This window comes from Esox lucius, chromosome 19, assembly GCF_011004845.1.
Source record: "Esox lucius isolate fEsoLuc1 chromosome 19, fEsoLuc1.pri, whole genome shotgun sequence".
In the NCBI taxonomy this organism is placed as follows: domain Eukaryota; kingdom Metazoa; phylum Chordata; class Actinopteri; order Esociformes; family Esocidae; genus Esox; species Esox lucius.
In genome coordinates, this window is record NC_047587.1 from 21971778 (window position 1) to 21995412 (window position 23635).

A 23635-nucleotide genomic window follows, 5' to 3' on the forward strand; every position below is an offset into this window, starting at 1 on the left:
AGGGGTTTCTTCACTACCTCAGTGACTTCAGCCCGGGTGATGGATGAGTCCACCTCTGAGCCCTCAGCCTCTGCTTCCTCAATGGAAGATGCGACGGCAGGATTGAGGAGATCCTTGAAGTACTCCTTCCACCGCCCGACGACATCCCCAGTTGAGGTCAACAGCTGCCCACCTCCACTGTAAACAGCATTGGTAGGGCACTGTTTCCCTCTCCTGAGGTGCCGGACAGTTTGCCAGAATCTCTTCGAGGCCAGACGATAGTCCTTCTCCATGGCCTCACCAAACTCCTCCCAGGCCAGAGTTTTTGTCTCCACAACCACCCGGGCTGCAGTCCGCTTGGCTGTCCGCTCCTGCCTCAGGAGTCCCACATGCCAACCAGGCCTGATAGGACTCCTCCTTCAGCTTGACTGAATCCCTTACTTCCGGTGTCCACCACCGGGTTCGGGGATTGCCGCCTCGACAGGCACCGGAGACCTTACGGCCACAGCTCTGAGCGGCCGCTTTGACAGTGGAGGTGGAGAACATGGTCCCTCGGACTCAATATCTCCAGCCTCCCTCGGGATCCAGTCGAAATTCTGCCGGAGGTGGGAGTTAAAGATCTGTCTGACAGGAGACTCAGCCAGACCCTTGGGTCATGGGTCTGCCGAGTCTGTCCAGCTTCCTCCCCTGCCCTCGGATCCAACTCACCATCAGGTGGTGATCAGTTGACAGCTCCGCCCCTCTCTTTACCCGAGTGTCCAAGACATACGGCCGCAGGTCAGATGAAATGACAACAAAGTCGATCATCGACCTATGGCCTAGGGTGTCCTGGTACCACGTGCACTGATCGACACTTTTATGCTTGAACATGGTGTTCGTTATGGACAAACTGTGACTAGCACAGAAGTCCAATAACTGAACACCGCTCGGGTTCAGATCAGGGGGGCCGTTCCTCCGAATCATGGCCCTCCAGGTGTCACTGTCGTTGCTTACGTGGGCGTTGAAGTCCCCCAGTAGAACAATGGAGTCCCCAGTTGGAGCACTTTCCAGCACCCCTCCCAGAGACTCCAAGAAGGCCCATAGGCACAAACAACAGTGAGAGACCTATCCCGACCCGTAGACGCAGGGAAACAACCCTCTCATTCACCGGGGTAAACTCCAACACATGGCGGCAGAGCTGGGGGGCTATAAGCAAACCCACACCAGCCCGCCGCCTCTCACCATGGGCAACTCCAGAGTGGTGAAGAGCCCATCCTCTCTCAAGGAGTGTGGTTCCAGAGCCCAAGCCGTGCGTAGAGTTGATCCCGACTATCTCTAGTCGGAACCTCTCAACCTCACGCACAATCTCAGGCTCCTTCCCCGCCAGCGAGGTGACGTTCCACGTCCCTAGAAGTAGTTTCCAGGGTGGGGCCCCGGCTGCGCCATACCGGGCGACGTCACGGTCCTCAAAATTGTTTCCATCATTAAAGGGTTTTTGAACCGCTCTTAGTCTGACCCGTTGCCCAGGACCTGTTTGCCTTGGGAGACCCTACCAGTGGCATATAGCCTCAGACAACATAGCTCCTAGGGTCACTTGGGTACTCAACCTCCACCACGTTAAGGTGGCAGTTCATGGAGGTCTTTAATGGGGTTCAGGTCTGGAGATTAGGCTAGCTATGACAGGGTCTTGATCTGGTGGTCCTCCATCCATGCCTTTACTGACCTGGCTGTGTGGCATGGAGCATTGTCCTGCTGGAAAAAACAATTCTCAGAGTTGGGCAACATTGTTAGAGCAGAATGAAGCATGTATTCTTCCAGGATAACCTTGTACTTTCATGCGTCCTTCACAAAGACAAATCTGCCTGATTCCAGCCTTGCTGAAGCATGCCCAGCTCATCACCGATCCTCCACCAAATTTCACAGTGCGTGCGAGACACTGTGGCTTGTAGGCCTCTCCAGGTCTCCGTCTAACCATTAGATGACCAAGTAATGGGCAATGCTGAAATTTGACTCGTCAGAGAAGATGACCTTACTCCATTCCTCTACGATCCAATCCTTATGGTCTTTTGCAACTTCAGCCTGGCTCTTCTTTGCTTCTCATTGATGAATGGCTTTTTTCTACCTTTGCATAACTTCAGCCCTGCCCCTAGGAGCCTGTTTCGAACAGTCCTCACCATGCACTTCACCCCAGCTGCTGTTTTCCATTCTTTTTGTAGGTCACTTGATGTCATCCTACAGTTGTTGAGTGACATTCGAATGAGTTGACGGTCATCTTGGACAGTGGACAGTTGTTTTCGCCCTCTGCCAGTCTGTAGCTTTGTTGTCCCCAATGTCTGTTGCTTGACCTTGTTCTTATGAACCGCAGTCTTTGAAATTTTCAGGATGGAAGCAACCTGACGCTCACTGTATCCCTCTGCCAGTAAAGCCAGAATTGAACCCTTCTTTTCCTCACTCAAAGCTTTTCTTTTCAACTGCTTTGTCATGCTGAATAGATTTTTTTTAATTAAAATTACCTTTGAGGTACTGCTTGCACTGTTTTTGCCATCCAGCTGGTCCTATTGCAAGAGGATAGTGATGACCACAGCAGTGGTTTTTATACTTTTTCTCGTAAAATTAGATTTGGTTCAGGTATTCACCTAATCAGTACCTCATTAAGTAAAGGTGTGCCTGTGTTCGAATTTAACAGCACTGAAATGGATTGGCTGCCATACATGTAGAGATGCTGAATTAAGAGAACTTAATTGAAAAAAACAGTCTTGTAAGATAACACTGGTGCAGAGAAATACCCTAACTACGACAAAAAAAGTCCCCATCTCCGGTGTCCCCTAAATTATGTTCACAGGCTCCTAAGAAGATAAATCTCAGACCAAACCCAACCCTGACTGGACTTAGCAGGCCTAACCCTACTTAACCTGAGTACCAGCAGACCGGTGGTGGGAGATAGGACTGTCAATGTTTTTTCAGATATAGCGTTACAATAATTACATTACCAATAAAACACAATATTTCCTTTTGTAAGACAGTTGTCTACAGTTATGTGACTGATATTTCTGTAAAATGCCTACATAATGTTTAAAACATATTTGTCTGGAAAAATAATTGAAACATACATTAAAGCAAAATCATATACATTTTCTTAGCCTGCAAACAATCAGTGTGAATTGATATTCAGAAATATTTTAGAGATGAGCGTTACTGCACAACCTACACACAACAGTCCAACGGCCACCACAAGATTTTTGGGTACAGTAGATAAATCCTTAAACGTACTACATATTAGTTGAACCTTACTGTCCTGTCCTTCCTGTAGGAAAGTCCAGCTTAAAACCGAGAAAAAACTATGTCTGTGTTCTCAGTAGATTTTTCCATTTTCTCTTGTTTAACATTCATGTAAAATGTATATTCCGAATTATTTCTTTGTTGTGCATTCATTAACTAGAGACATTACACAACAATTGAACACACATACACAACTTTTACAAAAATAAATATTATATATACACAGTATGTGATGACTAGGCCACCTGCTGCCTCTTCCCTCCCTGTTTCGGGCAGTCTTCGACGATCAGCTTCACGGGCTTTCTGACACCATTCATCAACCACTCATGTCTTGTCAATCACTCCCACCTGATTCCTGTCATGTCATTATCCCAGACTGTGTGTTACCTCTGCTCCCCTTTGTGTGTAAGTGTTTCCTGTTGGAGCTATGTGTGCTTCTTATTTATATACTGGGTCTGCCCCATTGTTGTTTTCCTCAAGACCATTACTGTTTGGTCATTATATTTACCTTGTACCCGTGAGGCTAAATTAAATTTCTCCTTCGTTTTGACTCCTCTGCTCGACTCCTTCAATCGAAGCATCACAATATAGCTGTCCCCTCACTGTATCCCCAAACAAATGGAACATAGATACATGAAAAAGTAAATATTTATGGAAATTGCTTTAATTTCCTGGTTAAATTAATGTGACAAGGTACTGTACAAACCGCTATGAAATATAATTTCTATAATTAAAAATATTATATTTTACTATCGTTTACAAAAACGACAGTAAGACAAGGTACAATTTGTATAATCCCGGAACACAGACTTTTCTCCAATGCTGAACTCACACTAATAAAATTACCTGGATTACCAGTAAAAATGTCAATGTTAATGCTTCCAACTATTTAATACCTCCCAACTGGTGAATTCCCACCTCGCACATGGTTATGTTATTAAAAAATAGGAAAACCAGCTGCCAGCTAATTGGCTACAAGTCAAACTTCTTGGTTTTCATTACCATCTAATCAAACTCTTGTATTTGTTTCATCACTCCTTCATTGAAGGTCTAATCCTTCCAAACCACACAATGTTTATGATTTACACTGTTAGGTAAAGGAAATCATGAGAGAAAAATAAGTTGTGATAATATTTAGAATTGTGTTGTTATGATGAGTTAGTAAGCAGGTACATTTTTACCTCAGCTGCTAGCCACCTTGAAAATGTATTTACACACTAAAACAAAAGACATCATCAGAATGTGAATTAGTTTAATAGCTGTATAAGCACGTCAAACTAACATTTCAGTCATTTAGTAAAAACTCCAGACCGACCAGGTGATTAAACCAGGTGGGATAATCCCAAAACCGAGGAGAGATATTAATCAGTGCTCTGTGTACTATGAGGAAGTACAAAGTAAATATTATATACACTCACCTAAAGGATTATTAGGAACACCTGTTCAATTTCTCATTAATGCAATTATCTAATCAACCAATCACATGGCATTTGCTTCAATGCCTTTAGGGGTGTGGTCCTGGTCAAGACAATCTCCTGAACTCCAAACTGAATGTCAGAATTGGAAAGAAAGGTGATTTAAGCAATTTTGAGCGTGGCATGGTTGTTGGTGCCAGACGGGCCGGTCTGAGTATTTCACAATCTGCTCAGTTACTGGGATTTTCACACACAACCATTTCTAGGGTTTACAAAGAATGATGTGAAAAGGGAAAAACATCCAGTATGCGGCAGTCCTGTGGGCGAATATGCCTTGTTGATGCTAGAGATCAGAGGAGAATGGGCCGACTGATTCAAGCTGATAGAAGAGCAACTTTGACTGAAATAACCACTCGTTACAACCGAGGTATGCAGCAAAGCATTTGTGAAGCCACAACACGCACAACCTTGAGGCGAATGGGCTACAACAGCAGAAGACCCCACCGGGTATCACTCATCTCCACTACAAATAGGAAAAATAGGCTACAATTTGCACAAGCTCACCAAAATTGGACAGTTGAAGACTGGAAGAATGTTGCCTGGTCTGATGAGTCTCGATTTCTGTTGAGACATTCAGATGGTAGTCAGAATTTGGCGTAAACAGAATGAGAACATGGATCCATCATGCCTTGTGACCACTGTGCAGGCTGGTGGTGGTGGTGTAATGGTGTGGGGGATGTTTTCTTGGCACAGTTTAGGCCCCTTAGTGCCAATTGGGCATTGTTTAAATGCCACGGCCTACCTGAGCATTGTTTCTGACCATGTCCATCCCTTTATGACCACCATGTACCCATCCTCTGATGGCTACTTCCAGCAGGATAATGCACCATGTCACAAAGCTCGAATCATTTCAAATTGGTTTCTTGAACATGACAATGAGTTCACTGTACTGAAATGGCCCCCACAGTCACCAGATCTAAACCCAATAGAGCATCTTTGGGATGTGGTGGAACGGGAGCTTCGTGCCCTGGATGTGCATCCCACAAATCTCCATCAACTGCAAGATGCTATCCTATCAATATGGGCCAACATTTCTAAAGAATGCTTTCAGCACCTTGTTGAATAAATGCCACGTAGAATTGAAGTTATGCATTCTTATTGCAGATACTGTAGTCATAACATGCAGAGGAACACCACTCAGTGGCCGGTTTTCACCACCTTGTTCACAAAATGTGATTGCTCTACGGACACTGAGTGTCTTGCTATAAAAAGCAGGCAGATAGGCATTAAGGCATTCAGTTTCTGTTTAATGGAATGTTAGATTGGGCCAAACAAAGGACCTAATGACATGGTGTGCCAATTGTAATATTTTAGAAAGAGCAGTCCAGCGTTTACTTAATCAGCAAAAGAGCAATTTAAAAAATTGTGACAATAACTGACTTAGATACAGAAGAACAAACTAAGAACGTTGAACACTTTGGTTAAATGAAACGGGACCAGTTAGAAATTACTTCTGTGATTAAAGTCTTGACTAAAGTTACTGGACATGAGGTTTTTGGAAAGAGAGCTTTTCAGGGCGATCAGCACCACTGTTATTATCTTATTACATAAAATGCATGCATATCCGTAGCATTGGGTGCATGACTTGATTACAGACATTAAGTTGTTATATTTATACTCTGTGGCTATTAGAAGGTGTGTTACAGCAACATCCTCAACACTTGCCTGTGCTCATGGTTCTATCAGGTACACTGAAAATGTATGTAGCCTACTCTAGTTCATCATGTGGCTCTTCTGTCAAAACCTGCATGAGCAAAGCAAGCATGGGAATTAAATTAGAGGATGACTTTCAAAATGTGTCAATTCTACTATTGGTTTATCTTAGATTTCAGAGGATAATGTTTTTCGCAACAAAAAACTGGTCAATTTTCTTCCCTGTTACTGATATATGTTTACTATAGGCTAATGCGTTTGATTCGACTGAAATATTAAGGTATTTTGTTAACCTGTGAGTGAAAACAACTTGATGAGAGAGGTCAATGGAGAATGACAAGAATCTGGCAAGCTCATACAGGCAAATAAATGCACAGGGCCACAGACAGGCAACATAAAAGTGCAGTACAACAGCGTTTTGCAGAAAGGAATCCCGGAATGCTCATCAGCCTTTGTCATGGATGGGCTATTATAAAAGACAACAAACCTGTGTTCCTCTCCTATCAGCTAGAAACTAGTAAATACATCTGAGGTGTGTAAAACCATGGACTTGTCCAAACAAATACAGTGAATGTGGTTTACTTCAGTATGGTCCCCAGACCTCAAACAAACCAAGCATATCTGGAATGAGATGGAACGGGCTGTTCACAGCATGAATGTACTGTTGTTCAATCTGCGTGATGCCATAACCTCAGTATGGACCATCCAACAGAATCTCAGTATGGAACAACCTTACAGAATCCATGACACAAACAATTCTGGAGACAAAAGTGTTAGACCGGACACTCAATGGGCTCCCTGATAAAATGGCCATTGATCTCATATGGCCTTAAGTTGAGGGTAGCAGAGTTAGAAGCCTGGTTTAAAATGCAACTGTCAGGCAGAATAGGACAAAACAGCTTCAGCACCACCAGGGAGAAGTTATACACTTGAGAAACAATTGCAACCTACTGTTCCTTTATGGGGTATTTTAGGGTGGGAATATACAGTGGGGAGAACAAGTATTTGATACACTGCCGATTTTGCAGGTTTTCCCACTTACAAAGCATGTAGAATTATTATTATATTTTTTTATTTTGCATTTGCATTTTATTGCATGACATAAGTATTTGATACATCAGAAAAGCAGAACTTAATATTTGGTACAGAAACCTTTGTTTGCAATTACAAAGATCATACGTTTCTTGTAGTTCTTGGTTTGCACACACTGCAACAGGGATTTTGGCCCACTCCTCCTTACAGAACTTCTCCAGATCCTTCAGGTTTTGGGGCTGTCACTGGGCAATACAGACTTTCAGCTCCCTCCAAAAATGTTCTATTGGGTTCAGGTCTGGAGACTGGCTAGGCCACTCCAGGACCTTGAGATGGTTCTTACGGACCCACTCCTTAGTTGCCCTGGCTGTGTGTTTCGGGTCATTGTCATGCTGGAAGACCCAGCCACGACCCATCTTCAATGCTCTTACTGAGGGAAGGAGGTTGTTGGCCAAGATCTCTCAATACATGGCCCCATCCTCCCCTCAATACGGTGCAGTCGTCCTGTCCCCTTTGCAGAAAAGCATCCCCAAAGAATGATGTTTCCACCTCCATGCTTCATGGTTGGGATTGGGATTCTTGGGGTTGTACTCATCCTTCTTCTTCCTCCAAACACAGCGACCAGAGTTTCGACCAAAAAGCTCTATTTTTGTCTCATCAGAATCCCACATGACCTCCCATTCCTCCTCTGGATCATCCAGATGATCATTGGCAAACTTCAGACGGGCCTGGACATGCGCTAGCTTCAGCAGGGGGACCTTGCGTGCGCTGCAGGATTTTAATCCTATTAAGGCGTAGTGTGTTACTAATGGTTTTCTTTGAGACTGTGGTCACAGCTCTCTTCAGGTTATTGACCAGGTCCTGCCGTGTAGTTCTGGGCTGACCCCTCACCTTCTTCATGATCATTGATGCCCCACGAGGTGAGATCTTGCATGGAGCCCCAGACCGAGGTAGATTGACCATCATCTTGAACTTCTTCCATTTTCTAATAATTGCGCCAACAGTTGTTGCCTTCTCACCAAGCTGCTTTCCTATTGTCCTGTAGCCCATCCCAGCCTTGTGCAGGTCTACAATTTCATCCCTTACACAGCTCTCTGGTCTTGGCCATTGGAGTCTATTTGATTGAGTGTGTGGACAGGTGTCTTTTATACAGGTAACGAGTACAAACAGGTGCAGTTAATACAGGTAATGAGTGGAGAACAGGAGGGCTTCTTAAAGAAAAAGTAACAGGTCTGTGAGAGACGGAATTCTTACTGATAGGTTGATAGGTGATCAAATACTTATGTCATGCAATAAAAAAATGCAAATTTATTATAAAACAATCATACAATGTGATCTTCTGGATTTTTGATTCAGTCTCTCACAGTTGAAGTGTACCTATGATAAAAAATTACAGACCTCTACATGCTTTGTAAGTAGGAAAACCTGCAACACCGGCAGTGTATCAAATACTTGTTCTCCCCACTGTATCTGTAAATAGTTTTTACAGAATAAGAAACAAACATGAGCCATTATCTTGCTTAATGCCTACAGGTACCCAGCTAGCTGTCCATCGACCTTTTGCTGAATCAGAAGACATGGTAGGCAGCAACCGATAGGCGATGCATGGCACATGCAAACAAGGGCAGAGGATGAAGTGTAAACCAAGAACATCATTGGAGGCCATTTCACACCATTTCATTTTAATTCACAATGGGGTACCAACAGACATTATTTTGATTCTGATCTTCGTCAAATCCTAAGCACTTATAGTGAATTATGGCCTTTGTGTCAAAGAATCTGCATATATTATTCACTATTTCAGCAGATCAAAACTAATTGAATCGCAGCCACTGTAATTAAACTCTTAGGCAAAACTTCATCCACTCAGCATGAGACTTGTTAGTACATACTTCTGGCAAACTCAATCACATTAATGGAGCTGGCAGGCAGGTTGGCAACGTTCCTGAGCATTCTGGTCAAAATGGAGGGAAAGAGAGAAGAAAAGAGGCATCCCCTCTCGCATGAATAATTACAACCCAGTACTTTGATCAATTATGTGATAACTTCCACACCATATGGCAATTATCAGCAGCACAACATGGTAGAAGGCGATGGATTAGAAGCTTTCCGAGAACATTACACACCTCCACTATTTTGCCCCTGATCCCCAGACGTTAATGGGGCCCGGTGGGAAGCCAGGTTGGACGTAGCTCAGGCAGCAGAGGTAAACGATGCCTATGGGCGCAGACTTACCATGAGTGGAGCCTGGCTTGATCTCGATGGCTGACCTGCTCATGATGTCCTTCTCCACCTGAGACATGCGCTCCCGGGTCATCTGGTATGAGTCATCAGTGGCACAAACAGTGATCTTGTCCTGAATACTCCCCTGGCCCTCCAGGTGCTCCCTGCCCTCCCTGAGGAGGGGAAACAACAGAAGATTAGAGAAGGGCAGATAGGTCTCACGTAGCAGCAACAGGTAATGCAAAAACGTACACACTATGTTAATGAATAGAGCATTAACGTGTGTTTCGGCATGCATGTGACATGTCTCACTCCCATGACCGGTTCGATGACTTCTGTCCTCATGCTCATTCCTCACATCCTATGCTAAGGCATTAAGATGGAGAACAAGTGAGGTATTGTAAAGCCACAAGACTTCTTTCAGCTGCAGGGCAAACAGAGTGCCACAGCTCTACACCTCCAACTAACCCTTTGACCCCTTCTGGCCCCAAACACTGTGAGCTCACCGTTCCCAGTCATGTTTAGGTCAAATGTCTTGAAACAAACAGTTGAATCAGTTTCTGGTGCTTATTGCTTAGTTCCAATGTAACGTATTTAGACTTTAACCACATTGTTTTTCACTCAAAAATGTATTCCAAGAAGAACCTTTTATCCATGTCAAGTGAAATTACTGGGGAAAAAAATGTGCTGATGTAAATGATGCCATAATTTTGGATATTAATGTCTTTCTCCATGTTTTTCCTGAGAGGTTCTTCCCTGTTGGGCCCTGTCTGGGGTTATCTTCAGACAGGGCCATAGTTTCTCCGGACTAAGTTTTATGATGCAATAGTTCATGTTCGGGTGGACTAGGGTTAGTCTGTCCTGTCTCCGTCCCAAGTGTTTAGTTGCATTAGTTCATGTGCCAAGGGACTACGGCCTGTCTGGATTACATGCTGCTATAAGCATGGATCCAAGGAATGCTCTCTTTTTATCTGGTGTCCTGTTGAATCTTAGGAGAATATGAGCCCTTGGTCCAGGATTCAGGTTACAATAAACGGAAACAGTGTAGGTGGATGGTGTCATGGCAGGTGTCAGTAAGAGCTGGGAGAGGTGACATGACTCGAGGGAGAGAAAAAGAGAGAGAGAAAAAAAAAGAGAGAGAGAGAGAGAGTGAATGAAAACCGTTATGAGCTTAACATTGCAGTATGCCAGTGGAGAAGACAGAAGCCGTTGACCCAGGTGGTCTGTGGCTTAGATGATTTCCCATTGTCAATCAGAAGTCTTTACAATGGCCGAAATGGATTCTGTGCACAGGAAACTCTGGCTGAACTAATTCTGGGTTATTCTATGGAGGATGCCAGGTGACAGAGTGCTTGTCTAGAGTCGCTCATCAGTGAGAAGTGAAAAAGTACACTTGATTATGCCAAGACAATCAACAGATGGATTTAGAAGACATCTCAGGGTAATTGTCACAGCAAAAAGGCCTTCGTGGGGACACTGCCTGGGTGGAGCCAAAGCCTATATAAAGACAAGCGTTTGCACTGTGAAATAAGAAGTTTTGGTTTCCCGACACACCCATTTGATATGTTGCACATCTCAAAAATCTGTTGAGTGTTTTTGGTGATGAACACCTTAAATTATCTTGTTAAGAGGTATTTTTACCAGGACCCCACACACAGCTCAAACAGTTCATACTGGAGAAGGATGTCAGTCCAACAATGCCAGTCTACATAGTACGGAACAGATGGTGATCACGGTTACGTGCTGTGGAGTTGCTGGCAGAGCATGTCAACGTCTTTTCTGATTTGGAACTGCCGGTCTAGTGTGTCAAGGATTTTAGCACCAGCTATAGGAACTTCCAAGGAGAGGCAAATCAGCTCAGCTCATGTCCAGAAAAAAAACAAAAAAAAAAACAGGTGGGTGTTTTTTTTTTTGTCATGAGTCTGTTTTTGCATTTTAAAAATGCTGCACATTCTGAAAGGGCCCTTCTGAATTGAGGGACTTCAGAGTTAAGTTGTAAGGTCCCAAGGAAATATGACTCATCTTGAAGTCTATCAATCATGTCATTTCCGCCTTCATGGAAGATCAGCCTCCAGAACAGGATTAACGTGGAAAAAGGCAAACCTTCATGTCAATAGGCTAAACTGATGCCAGACAGATGAGAGCAGTGGACTGGTGGGCAGTGAAGAAAGACAGACCACTAACTCTGGTCAACGTTGCTGGTCTTCACTTGTGGCTCCCAACCACAATGGATGTTGAGAAACTTTTTTTTAACCTATTAATTATACCAAATTTAACCTTACACCAAATTGTATTTGCTCCTTCAAACTTCACACTTTAGTGCTCATGGGTACCTTGAAATACTAATTGCCTACAGTAACTCAAAGGACAAACAAGAGCTCAACAAAAAGTGCTCAGCTGAAAAGGACAGAGTTTATGACTAGTTCTAAAATAAGACTGTAATATGCCACGCTAAGGAAAACAGTCTGAGGATAAGATGTCATTTGTTTCAAGCAGGAACACGGCGACAAGGGTTACTTGTGTGTGTGTGTGTGAGTGTGTGAGAGAGAGCAGTGTCTCAGGAATGCTGCAGTCCCAATCTGACTGAAGTGGCTGTGTGTGCTAGACAGTGAAAACATGAGTGCGTGCTTACCCTGAGACATACTGGTGGATGCAGTCAAAGCTGGCCTGAGGTTTGTCCTTGCTGTCACTGGACAGGTAGAAGGAGAAGACTCGCAGTGCCTCCGGGGCCTCTGGGGACGAGCCAGGTATCTTGATGTACTGTTGCCATGGGACACAGAGAGTCTTCAATTACTAAGGAGACCATGTGTGTAAAAATGTTCACGCTGATCATTTCCGCCATTTTCATTCCAGCCGTCAGCCTAAATATCTTACCTGACAAACGACATGCGATACAGTCGAAGGGTTTGGGCGACTAGAGCATAAAGGATGGCAAACGGCGAGCGTTACGCATGTCATCAATAATTAGAGTGCAAATGTGCATCGATAAACTCATTCATTGACATTAAGTCTGCTCAGAGCAGCAGCTAGGACACCTCTGGCTTCATGGGATTTCAAATGAAGCCCTAACTGAACCATATGGAATTGAATGAGGCATATCATATCATTTCTACAATACATTTCCAAACAACACCAGCACACATCTGGAAAGTTGTGCCGTGGCTCTGCTCTCCTAAGGTAACACACTTTCCCTTTGTTGTTGCTTGCTAAATGCTTGTCCTCGCAGAGCTATTCACTTCAATTGTAACTTGCTGCTCCTAGCCCTGTCCTGGCAGAGAAAAGGGTGTACTGTAGCTTCAACCAAAAAAAGGAATTCTACATGCTTGTACAGTTAAGTGGGAAGTTTAAAACTGTGTGAATGTGTGTACATAGAACAAGTTTTTCTCAAAATTCTTTGCTATTCACAAACAACCCAAGATAGTTCTCTAGGTACTGTTCACAAAAACACCAGGCAAAATGTAAATAGTGTCCATGTGTGGACCTGTTAATCATCTACATGTTACACCTCGTGACACAATCTAGGAGCATTGCTGTTTTGTTGTTATAGCCTTGAAACTATATACAGTAAGATAATACATCCATTTTATCCTCCCAGGGTTTGATTGGAGTAAATGTAATTGGACCAAAGTCTTTCAGTGTCTTTCAGTCATTTCTTAATTACATTTTACATCAAACAACGCCGCTGTAATGGTATCGTTGTAATTGTGCAGTTGCATCCTTGGATTGAACAAACCTTGCTACATAGTAGAAATAATTGTAAAAAAAAAATTACAATATAGTATATGCCAAATGTCTTTCTTGAAAATTTTCAAAAAAGATGTCATTAATCAATTATTTTACTGGAGTTTAACCATAATATTTAATTTTTTTCTGGGGATAGAATTTAAATTGTACCCGGCTTTAAATTGCTTGTTTGAGAGATTGGTACTTAGTACAAGGATTCGTTAACAATAAACTGAAAAAGAGGAAGTAGTAATCTGTATAAAGGCAAAATATGTAATGTCAAACAAGTCACCAGGACTAATCAGCTCCATAACTAGTAAAGTAAACTGAGATATGACAAATTAATCATGGTAATATTTCCACAAATAGAATAGTATTTACCTTCCATAGCTGCAGGACATTGCCTGTTTTAGCTAATTGTGAAACTCATTATGGAGAAGTCACTTGTGAGACAAAATCCCAAGTATGTCTACTTCACTGTCTTTTCGATTTTAGTGTGAGCTACTGGGTGATATAAATATTTTGTCTTTTAAGAGGTACATAACAAAACAATACATAAAAGGGTAATCTTATATATAATTTTAGTCCAGAGGGGTTAGAAGTTAGTATATTGACATGAGAGCCAACTTGACCTGCCCAATTTCAAGCCATTAAATGCACAAAAATAAGCTGTTGGTTAAGCCAATAACACAGGCCCTGAGGGACATCCGAGGTCAGAAAATCAACTCTAGCCTGGCCTAAACATAGGGACTCAGTCGTCTACATGGATAATACTGGCAAGTGTCCTTTTGTACTGGACAGAAATCCCCATGGCAAACAACAGACCCACATAAAAAATTGTAAAGAAAATGTAGGTTCACTGTACATGCACCAAAATATTTATATATAATATATAATTTTTCTTTTATAGCTTGTTTTAAAAAATTTAAAGATGTGCCGAGAATGTTTTAAAGATGCACCAGGAGAGATCAACATTTCTGGTTGTTTTCGCTCTCCTTTCGATCTGCAGCAGACATCTGGTTGGCAATATGTTTGGAATGATGAATCACAATAGAATTCCAATATTGAATACATATAAAATAGTGAAACAAACATATAAATAAAATATATAAATAAGTGTACTGATAACATCGGATTATAAGATCCCTGGCATTGTCCCCAGCCGTAGGAGCTAAGGGAACAAAACCAGTTAGATAAAATGGCCTAAAAACCTACTTTGACTGAAAAGGCCATATGCACACTGTAAGTAATTAACTAAGAGGTACGAATATGACGTCCAGGGAAAGAAACGTGCTGTCCTTTTATTACAGCTGAAACAGACGGTTTTGTTGATGTAGAGCCTGTGCCCTAGATTCAGAGAACGAGATGAAAGAAGCAGAGCGATGGGCCACAGAATGATTAGCATTTATTTTGACCCGACATGATAGACTAAGAACTGACAGACTGACTGTTCAATGCCATACAAGGCTCAAAATGACTGCCAAATCATCTGAAAATAAGTTGCTTTCGCTTCCTTAGTGGTATCAGACTAGGCTGACATGGCTACCAATATAAAGGAAAACATTTACTGTGTGATACTTTTCTTAGACAAACAGAGGACAGTGAGTAGGCCTTGAAAAAGCCTCTTTAGTTATCTGTGGGAAGTGACTGATTCCAGGCTGGCTGGCAGAAAGCTCAGTGCCTGGGGCAGATATGGCACGCAGGACTCTAGCTGTCACAAATGCCCAGCCATGCAGTAGAGCCATAAGCAGTTTCTGTAGCATGTAGCCAATAAACAGCTCCTCTTTCAACACCCCCCCCCTCTCCGCGAACCCCACAGCAAGCACCCTGCCCCCATCCGCCGGCCTCAGCTCTCTATATAGCACACACCACACAAGCCACCCTTTGCAACACAAAGCGCAAGGCAGTCCACAAAGCAGCGCACAAAGCCATGGACAGATATCAAACTGACCATTAGTTATGTTGACCTATATCTGTCCAGCCCTTCACGTGATTTGGCAGGGAAAATGTTTACACAAATGACCGCTTCAGCTTTATGCTAATTAACTGCCATCAATGTAAAATGCGTCAAAGTAAATAGGAGCAATAGAACAGACATATCTTCAGGACCTATTACCTTAAGACGCTGTCTAAAGTGGCAGCTGTCTTCACCAAAATTACAAGCAACAAGTCATAGAAAGATAGGCTCCAGAAGTAGGTCAAAGCATAGCAATGCAGAATGATTTGTTTCAAATGGAGATGTTGATAAACAAAAGCCTGCCTGCCTATCCCCACGGGCGAGAGCACAGCTCAGGATTTACAGTCTTAGCTTTGCACTACACCCCCCGCAGAACCCCCTACCCCCATACCTACCCCATGCTGCCAACACATCCTCCCCAGTCACTATGCCCTGGTGTGCAGAGAGCCCCCCCCCCCCCTCCAGCCAACCGTTAGATTCGCCCGTCTACCCCTTCCCCGCCACCGTGCACACACTTCACATTCTAATTCTAATCAATGTCACTCAGGTCAGTCTGTTCGGAGGTCTCCCCCATTTTAATCACAGCTTCCTTCTCCATCTTCATAACCATATGTCATTTAACCCATTAGTTCTCAGCTCTGCACTCCTGGGGGAAAGCCCATCTCCCCTGGCTGCTGTTAGCCTGTACAGTCCCTGAAGATGGCCCCAAAACATGGGACACTCAAGTTAAAAGCTCTGTATGAGGACACCAGGGCCATCCTTGACTTGTTACCTGCCACTTATTTTCACCTGTCTTTAGATTACATTTCCCAGGACAGTTATTCACGGTAGAGGGTTTCTTACAAACACTAAAAATTTAAAAGGCTTAGGCACACATTTCTTAATGCTTTTGTGTGTCATTAAAAATGTCTATAAAAATGTTAATTGTAAAACTTGTGAAAGAAAACAAATTATAAAAACAAATTGTAAAACTTAGTTGAAGAATCAGTATAATTTCCAATGGAACATTTCTAAAGGAAATCTACCATGACTTACCCCCTTTCGGTTCCCAAACCACTAGTGGTGGCTCCACACACACTGACCGGTTAGACCACTACCAGTGACTGCAAGAGCTGTGTATTTCCATAGAGCTGACTTGCAGGGAAGGAAAGTTGGACCATGAAGGTGTGGTTGCCGTGAGCCCCTAGGGCCCCTGTCTGCCCCAGGCAGTGTTAACCTGCCCTTTCAGTCTCGAGTTAAGCTGACTGAAGCCCTAAACTCACGCAGGTCACATGGAAGGCTGAGGTCAAATGTCTCCTAAGCTCCGCTGCAGCTGATGCCGCGCTTCAACATCAGTTTGACCCAGATGGGAAAGCAACCGCTATTTAGCATTAACTAGTTACAGGAATTAAGCTTCACGCTTCAGCTAGTAATAATCTGATCATTCCTAAAGGGATATGTTTCACAAAATACATCATGTTCACTGTACAATATCTCAAGACCTAAGTCCTTTAGGATTAATGGATAACACATTTTTCAAAAAAGAAACCCTTTCTCAGTAGAACAGGTCCATTTAGCTCAGCTAGTAGAGGATGTCCTTGCACCGCCACTGTTTTTGGTTTGATTACCACAGGAGGCCAATATTAAAATGCACCCACTTACTGTAGTGCTGAATGACCTGAATGTCAACCTTCGGAGGGGTTTGGCGTCAGTGAGCATTGCCCACTGGTGTCTGTCCTGTGAGCTAAACATGGCGGTTGGACAGTTAGTGTCATCCCAGCCAAATGGCATCAGACTGACAATCCTCAGCACCTTGTCATTGGAGCCTCTCAACAGGGCGCCGGGGCAGATACAATGACCTCCTCTGTGGGCCGGTCCCAGACACATCTGCTGCAGCCTGCGCCCAGCCAGCCCTGTGTGTTTGGAGATGTCAAATACTTTCAGGCTGTTGTAAGGTGTGAACTGGACCGGAACGGAACAACTTGGCGGGGGCTTTGCCGTTAGAGCAGGACAAAGGGCAGCTTCACTGGTGTCAATGGAAAACTCCCCCTCAAACAACGTATCATCTCTGATCATGTTCAACTGTGCTGCTCTTCCTCCGCCTCCACATTTGGTGGCAGATGAGAAAATGATTCTACCACACATCTGCCTAAAAAGGTGATGGGTTTTTTCCCTTCTACTTGAGTCTGTGGACAATAGTGAACAGGCCAAGATCCCAGCTGCGGTATTTTAGCATGGGAGCAGGCGACTAGATAAACAAACGTGATTCACTCGGTGCCTCATGCCCCTGTCTATACTCAAACTACTGGCTATTGTCCTCTCATCCCAGTCTGCACAGTCACAGAGAGCCGCCTGTCTTTTGTTCTTCCATCTTCCCCCCACAGAGCTGAGTGCTCTGGCCCGTCGGGCCGCCTGGATTATTCATGAACAGCAGGGACGTGGGGCCGGGGAGCGAGGGGGACACCGCTGTCACGCCCTGGCTCCCAGATCGTGTTGTGCAGGCGGGATAGCAACACACACTCTCCCATTTCCCCCCCCATCTCTCTGGAATGGAGTCAACGGTAAAACATCCCGAGGAGGAGCAGGGCTGAGGCACTCATGGAAATCTGGATGGCGGCTATCAGTCGGCGTAGCAGCCGTTTGAATGGTGGCAAATCTATTGTTTCCAAACAGACACATTTTCTACCGGTCTGTTCCAGAGTGCATGTGGACGGGGTCGTTTGATAGGCCGCTGAAGGGTGTCACCACGCCTTGCTTGATTCACCCATGGATCATCATTCTAATTCCTAAATGAATTGCTTCAGCGAGGGACACTTGGTTTCATCTTGCCATAGAGTCCTACTTTATAGTACCTGGCTGTCCAGTCTTCAGTCAGTTGTTTGTCTCCCACACAGAAAAGCACATTATACACCACTGTCAGTGCCATGGTACGGTAACCATGCCAGCCCTAACAAGGGGACAAACTGAAAAAACGATTACTCGTGGAAGAGGAAGGGGATGGATTAGTGCCATGCTTTATCTCCTCACAGATTCCCGTTCACTATGACGAAACGCTACTAAGACTTTCACAAAGCAAGGCAACACTTTTCTTTGGGTGCTCTACACTGGTCAAAGAGGAAATGAAAGCCGACAAGTGGCATTTAAAAGGGAGGCATTATTCCAGTGACACATTCAGACAAGCACAGATGGAAACACAGGCAGGCGATGCTTCAGGAAAATCCGTGCTCATATTTATTCCTGCTCTGACTGTTTATGTATGATCAATGACTCTGATGACTCATAGATTGTGAATACAATGCGTGAGACCATCCCTCCTTCTACCATTACAGATACAGTCTCAGACTTCCACATTTGTCCCGAAGTCCCAATTTGGCCTGGATGTGTAATGTTATGTCTATAATCTAATAATAATCAATAGCATGCCTCAATTAGCCATGAAATTCCAAGTTGAAGAGCAAGTGGTTCTGATGACACAGGGCACCAATCAGCCCACATGACATGGTACAACGTCCGGAGATCGCTTTTGGCTCAACAGTGTGGCTTTTAAAACCGGAGGCCGTAAATTCTACAGTGCGTCCTTAAGAGCGTTTTTACACTGACAATTTTATCTTGATAAAACGGAACTTGTCGCAAGATTTCATTCACCGTGGTTACTGAGGTCTAACCAAGCGACTGTGTTGCTAATCTGAAATGTAGGCTAACGATCCAGACACAAACAGATTGCTTCATAGAGTTGCAATCATATACCTCAAAATGACTGAATATCAGTCTGCTTGCCCATCAGCAGTTTTCTCAACAACAGGTCCCTTTGCTGGCGATAGGGGAATTTGTGAAAAGTTATGTTATCTAACTCCGCAGACACTAGTTAGCTAGCTAGCTTTTGGTGGAGCATATATATTGAATGTGATGTGCTGCACAGGAAGATATTCAACGGTGTCTGCTGTACTAGTTATCCTAAACTATATTTCTTTAGTTTACTATTAAGTTGGACTGGCTGACTCTGCTACATTGTTTGCAAGCTACTCTCCATGACGGTGAAACTATATTTTTTATATATATACACCGTATTTCCCGCACTATAAGGCGCACTTAAAAGCCTTTTATTTTCTCAAAAAACGACAGTGCGCCTTATAATCCGGAGCGCCTTATATATGGATCAATTGGTTAATTGGCTGATCCATACTGGTTGTACACGGCGCTCAAGGCGCTCTGTCAAAATGCTTCAGTATGAAAAACCAACAAACCAATTTAATAATAATAAAATGTTTCAGTACGACTGGTAAACTACAAAGCCGCACCGCTTGCAGCATTACAGCTACCGTAGTCAGTAAACACCGGTATTGTGCTTACTCACAGTCCCACACCACTTGTGTGTGTATAAAGACCCCAACATGGCTCCTTTCAAGAGACACGCTTACGACGCAGAGTTCAAGCTCAAGGCTGTCGGTCACGCAGTAGAATATGGGAATAGAGCAGCAGCGAGCAAATTCAACATGATGAATCAATGGTACGGAAGTGCAGGAAGCAAGAAGATGACCTGCGCCAAGTAAAGAAGACTGAACGGAGTTTCTGAGGGAACAAAGCGAGATGGCCACAGTTAGAGGACAAACTCGAACAGTGGGTTGTTGAACAGAGAGCAGCAAGTAGAAGCGTCTTTACAGTCACTATTCGAATGAAGGCAACAGCGCTAGCACGGGACATGAACATAGATGAACTTCGAGGCGGTCTCGAAATTCTGCAGTATCGTCTATTCTATGCGCCTTATAATCCGGTGCGCCCTATTTATGGAAACAGTTCTAAAATATTCATTGAAGGTGCGCCTTATAATCTGGTGCGCCTTATAGTGCGGAAAATGCGGTATATATATATTATATATATATACATACACACTCACCTAAAGGATTATTAGGAACACCATCCTAATACTGTGTTTGACCCCCTTTCGCCTTCAGAACTGCCTTAATTCTACGTGGCATTGATTCAACAAGGTGCTGAGAGCATTCTTTAGAAATGTTGGCCCATATTGATAGGATAGCATCTTGCCGTTGATGGATATTTGTGGGATACACATCCAGGGCACGAAGCTCCCATTCCACCACATCCCAAAGATGCTCTATTGTGTTGCGATCTGGTGACTGTGGGGGCATTTTCAGTACAGTGAACTCATTGTCATGTTCAAGAAACCAATTTGAAATGATTCGAGCTTTGTGACATGGTGCATTATCCTGCTGGAAGTAGCCATCATAGGATGGGTAAATGGTGGTCATAAAGGGATGGACATGGTCAGAAACAATGCTCAGGTAGGCCGTGGCATTTAAACGATGCCCGGTTGGCACTAAGGGGCCTAAAGTGTGCCAAGAAAACAGCCCCCACCCCATTACACCACCACCACCAGCCTGCACAGTGGTAACAAGGCATGATGGATCCATGTTCTCATTCTGTTTACGCCAAATTCTGACTCTACCATCTGAATGTCTCAACAGAAATCAAAACCAGGCAACATTCTTCCAGTCTTCAACTGTCCAATTTTGGTGAGCTCGTGCAAATTATAGCCTCTTTTTCCTTTTGTAGTGGAGATGAGTGGTGCCCGATGGGGTCTTCTGCGGTTTTAGCCCATCCGCCTCAAGGTTGTGCGTGTTATGGCTTCACAAATGCTTTGCTGCATACCTCGGTTGTAACGAGTGGTTATTTCAGTCAAAGTTGCTCTTCTATCAGCTTGGTCAAGATTGTCTTTAACTAAGAGTATCTGTAGTTTTTATAATATCATTCTAAGTAATTAATTTGCATTTCATGGTACCGAAACCTTTGTTTGCAATTACAGAGATCGTACGTTTCCTGTAGTTCTTGACTAGGTTTGCACACACTGCAGCAGGGATTCTGGCCCACTCCTCCATACAGAACTTCTCCAGATCGTCCAGGTTTCGGGGCTGTCGCTGGGCAATACGGATTTTCAGCTCCCTCCAAAAATGTTCTATTGGTTTCAGGTCTGGAGACTGGCTAGGCCACTCCAGGATCTTGAGATGCTTCTTACGGAGCCACTCCTTAGTTGCCCTGGCTTTGTGTTTCGGGTCGTTGTCATTCTGGAAGACCCAGCCATGACCCATCTTCAATGCTCTTACTGAGGGAAGGAGGTTGTTGGCCAAGATCTCGTGATACATGGCCCCATCCATCCTCCCCTCAATATGGTGCAGGCGTCCTGTTCCCTTTGCAGAAAAGCATCCCCAAAGAATGATGTTTCCACCGCCATGCTTCACGGTTGGGATGGTGTTCTTGGGGTTGTACTCATCCTTCTTCTTCCTCCAAACACGGCGAGTGGAGTTCAGACCAAAAAGCTCTATTTTTGTCTGATCAGACCACATGACCTCCCATTCCTCCTCTGGATCATCCAGATGGTCATTGGCAAACTTCAGACGGGCCTGGACATGCGCTGGCTTGAGCAGGGGGACCTTGCGTGCGCTGCAGGATTTTAATCCATGACGGCGTAGTGTGTTACTAATGGTTTTCTTTGACTGTGGTCCCAGCTCTCTTTAGGTCATTGACCAGGTCCTGCCATGTAGTTCTGGGCTGATCCCTCACCTTCCTCATGATCATTGATGCCCCACGAGGTGAGATCTTGCATGGAGCCCCAGACCGAGGGAGATTGACCATCATCTTGAACTTCTTCCATTTTCTAATAATTGCGCCAACAGTTGTTGCCTTCTCACCAAGCTGCTTGCCAATTGTCCTGTAGCCAATCCCAGCCTTGTGCAGGTCTACAATTTTATCCCTGATGTCCTTACACAGCTCTCTGGTCTTGGCCATTGGAGTCTGTTTGATTGAGTGTGTGGACAGGTGTCTTTTATACAGGTAACGAGTTCAAACAGGTGCAGTTAATACAGGTAATGAGTGGAGAACAGGAGGGCTTCTTAAAGAAAAACTAACAGGACTGTGAGAGACGGAATTCTTACTGGTTGGTAGGTGATCAAATACTTATGTCATGCAATAAAATGCAAATTAATTATTTAAAAATCATACAATATGATTTTCTGGATTTTTTTAAGTGTACCTATGATAAAAATTACATACCTCTCCATGCTTTTTTAAGTAGGAAAATCTGCAGTGTATCAAATACTTGTTCTCCCCACTGTGTGTGTGTGTGTGTGTGTATACACACACACACACACACACACACACACACACACACACACACACACACACACACACACACACACACACACACACACACACACACACACACACACACACACACACACACACACACACACACACACACACATATATATAACACATACAATATATATCCATAGAAAATGTTACATATTATTGTACATATTATGTAAATGGCATTTAAATTAAATTGTTGTCAAAACAATTGTTGTAGTCTGAATAGGCCCTAAATCATGCTTTTTGTTCCTGTGAAGTCAGCCCTTCCGTTGAGGGGGTTGCTAGAGAGACAGAAACATGAGGGGTGGGAGTTTGAAGGGGGTTGTGTGGGGAGTAAGGGGTGGGCAATTGTCGTGGCTACAACATCCCCCAAGGTATTACCTTTTATGCCAAGCAAAATGTGCCTTCTCCAAGAGAGGCTGGGCTAATCTGTCAACCTCAGCAAACACATGGGTCACCAACTCCTCCCACCCCTCCTCACTACCCCCTTCCTCTCAGCAGCGATCCTGTCTGAGTGGATACACAGATAGGGGGATGGAGAACACTAATGGCAGGCTTCATAGGCAGCCCATTTCAACATTACACGCAGCCACTTTTCTACTGGTTACTATAGTGACGGTGTTTGGGATTATGTATGACCACGTCTCTACCTAAGGCTGGGGGTGAATGGATGTGGACGGACCCATGTGCTGTGATGTCATGTTTTTATCATCAATTGTTTAATTACAGTGATCATGACTAACTTGAAGAATTATCCAAATAACCCTTTAACTGCCCTTGTTTCCATGCAGTCGGTAATCCTCTAACACTTCCCAGATTGTAACATGGGAAAGTCTGTCCAAACCAGATTCATTTACACAGAGCCTACAAACAAGAGTGATCTGAAACACGCACTGAGCTGTGACGTGGAGAACCAGGGTACACAGGGTGACCTGATAAGGCCTGCCCGTTGTATAACAACCAGTTATGCACCACACACACACACACACACACACCTCAGCGTACGTCAAAGTCCTCTGTGCACAGTGTATGTCTCTTAGGCCAGTCTCATGGATACAGATTAAGCCTAGTCTAGAAGAAAAAAAAACGTTTAAGGTCAATGGAGAACTCCTTTGCGCCTGATTTTTTTCATTGTAGACTAGGCTTAATCTGTGTCCTTACAGTATATCGGTAAAGGATTATGGAAGGTTAC

At 43.9% G+C, this 23635-nt stretch overlaps 2 protein-coding genes across 2 annotated transcripts in view; one reads left to right on the forward strand and one right to left on the reverse strand.

Annotated features, from left to right (window-relative positions):
• Window positions 1-23635, forward strand: part of pex11a (peroxisomal biogenesis factor 11 alpha) — a 48673-nt gene that overhangs the window by 24346 nt on the left and 692 nt on the right. Inside the window, exon 3 of the mRNA XM_034288234.1 lies at window positions 8931-8977. Coding sequence (XP_034144125.1) covers window positions 8931-8977 — 47 coding nt within the window. The remainder of the gene's footprint in view (window positions 1-8930; window positions 8978-23635) is intronic.
• Window positions 1-23635, reverse strand: part of LOC105028706 (RNA polymerase II elongation factor ELL2) — a 49543-nt gene that overhangs the window by 14787 nt on the left and 11121 nt on the right. Inside the window, exons 3-4 of the mRNA XM_010901627.3 lie at window positions 12253-12380; window positions 9633-9793 (exon numbers count right to left, since the gene is read on the reverse strand). Of these exons, the coding sequence (XP_010899929.2) occupies window positions 9633-9793; window positions 12253-12380 (289 nt within the window). The remainder of the gene's footprint in view (window positions 1-9632; window positions 9794-12252; window positions 12381-23635) is intronic.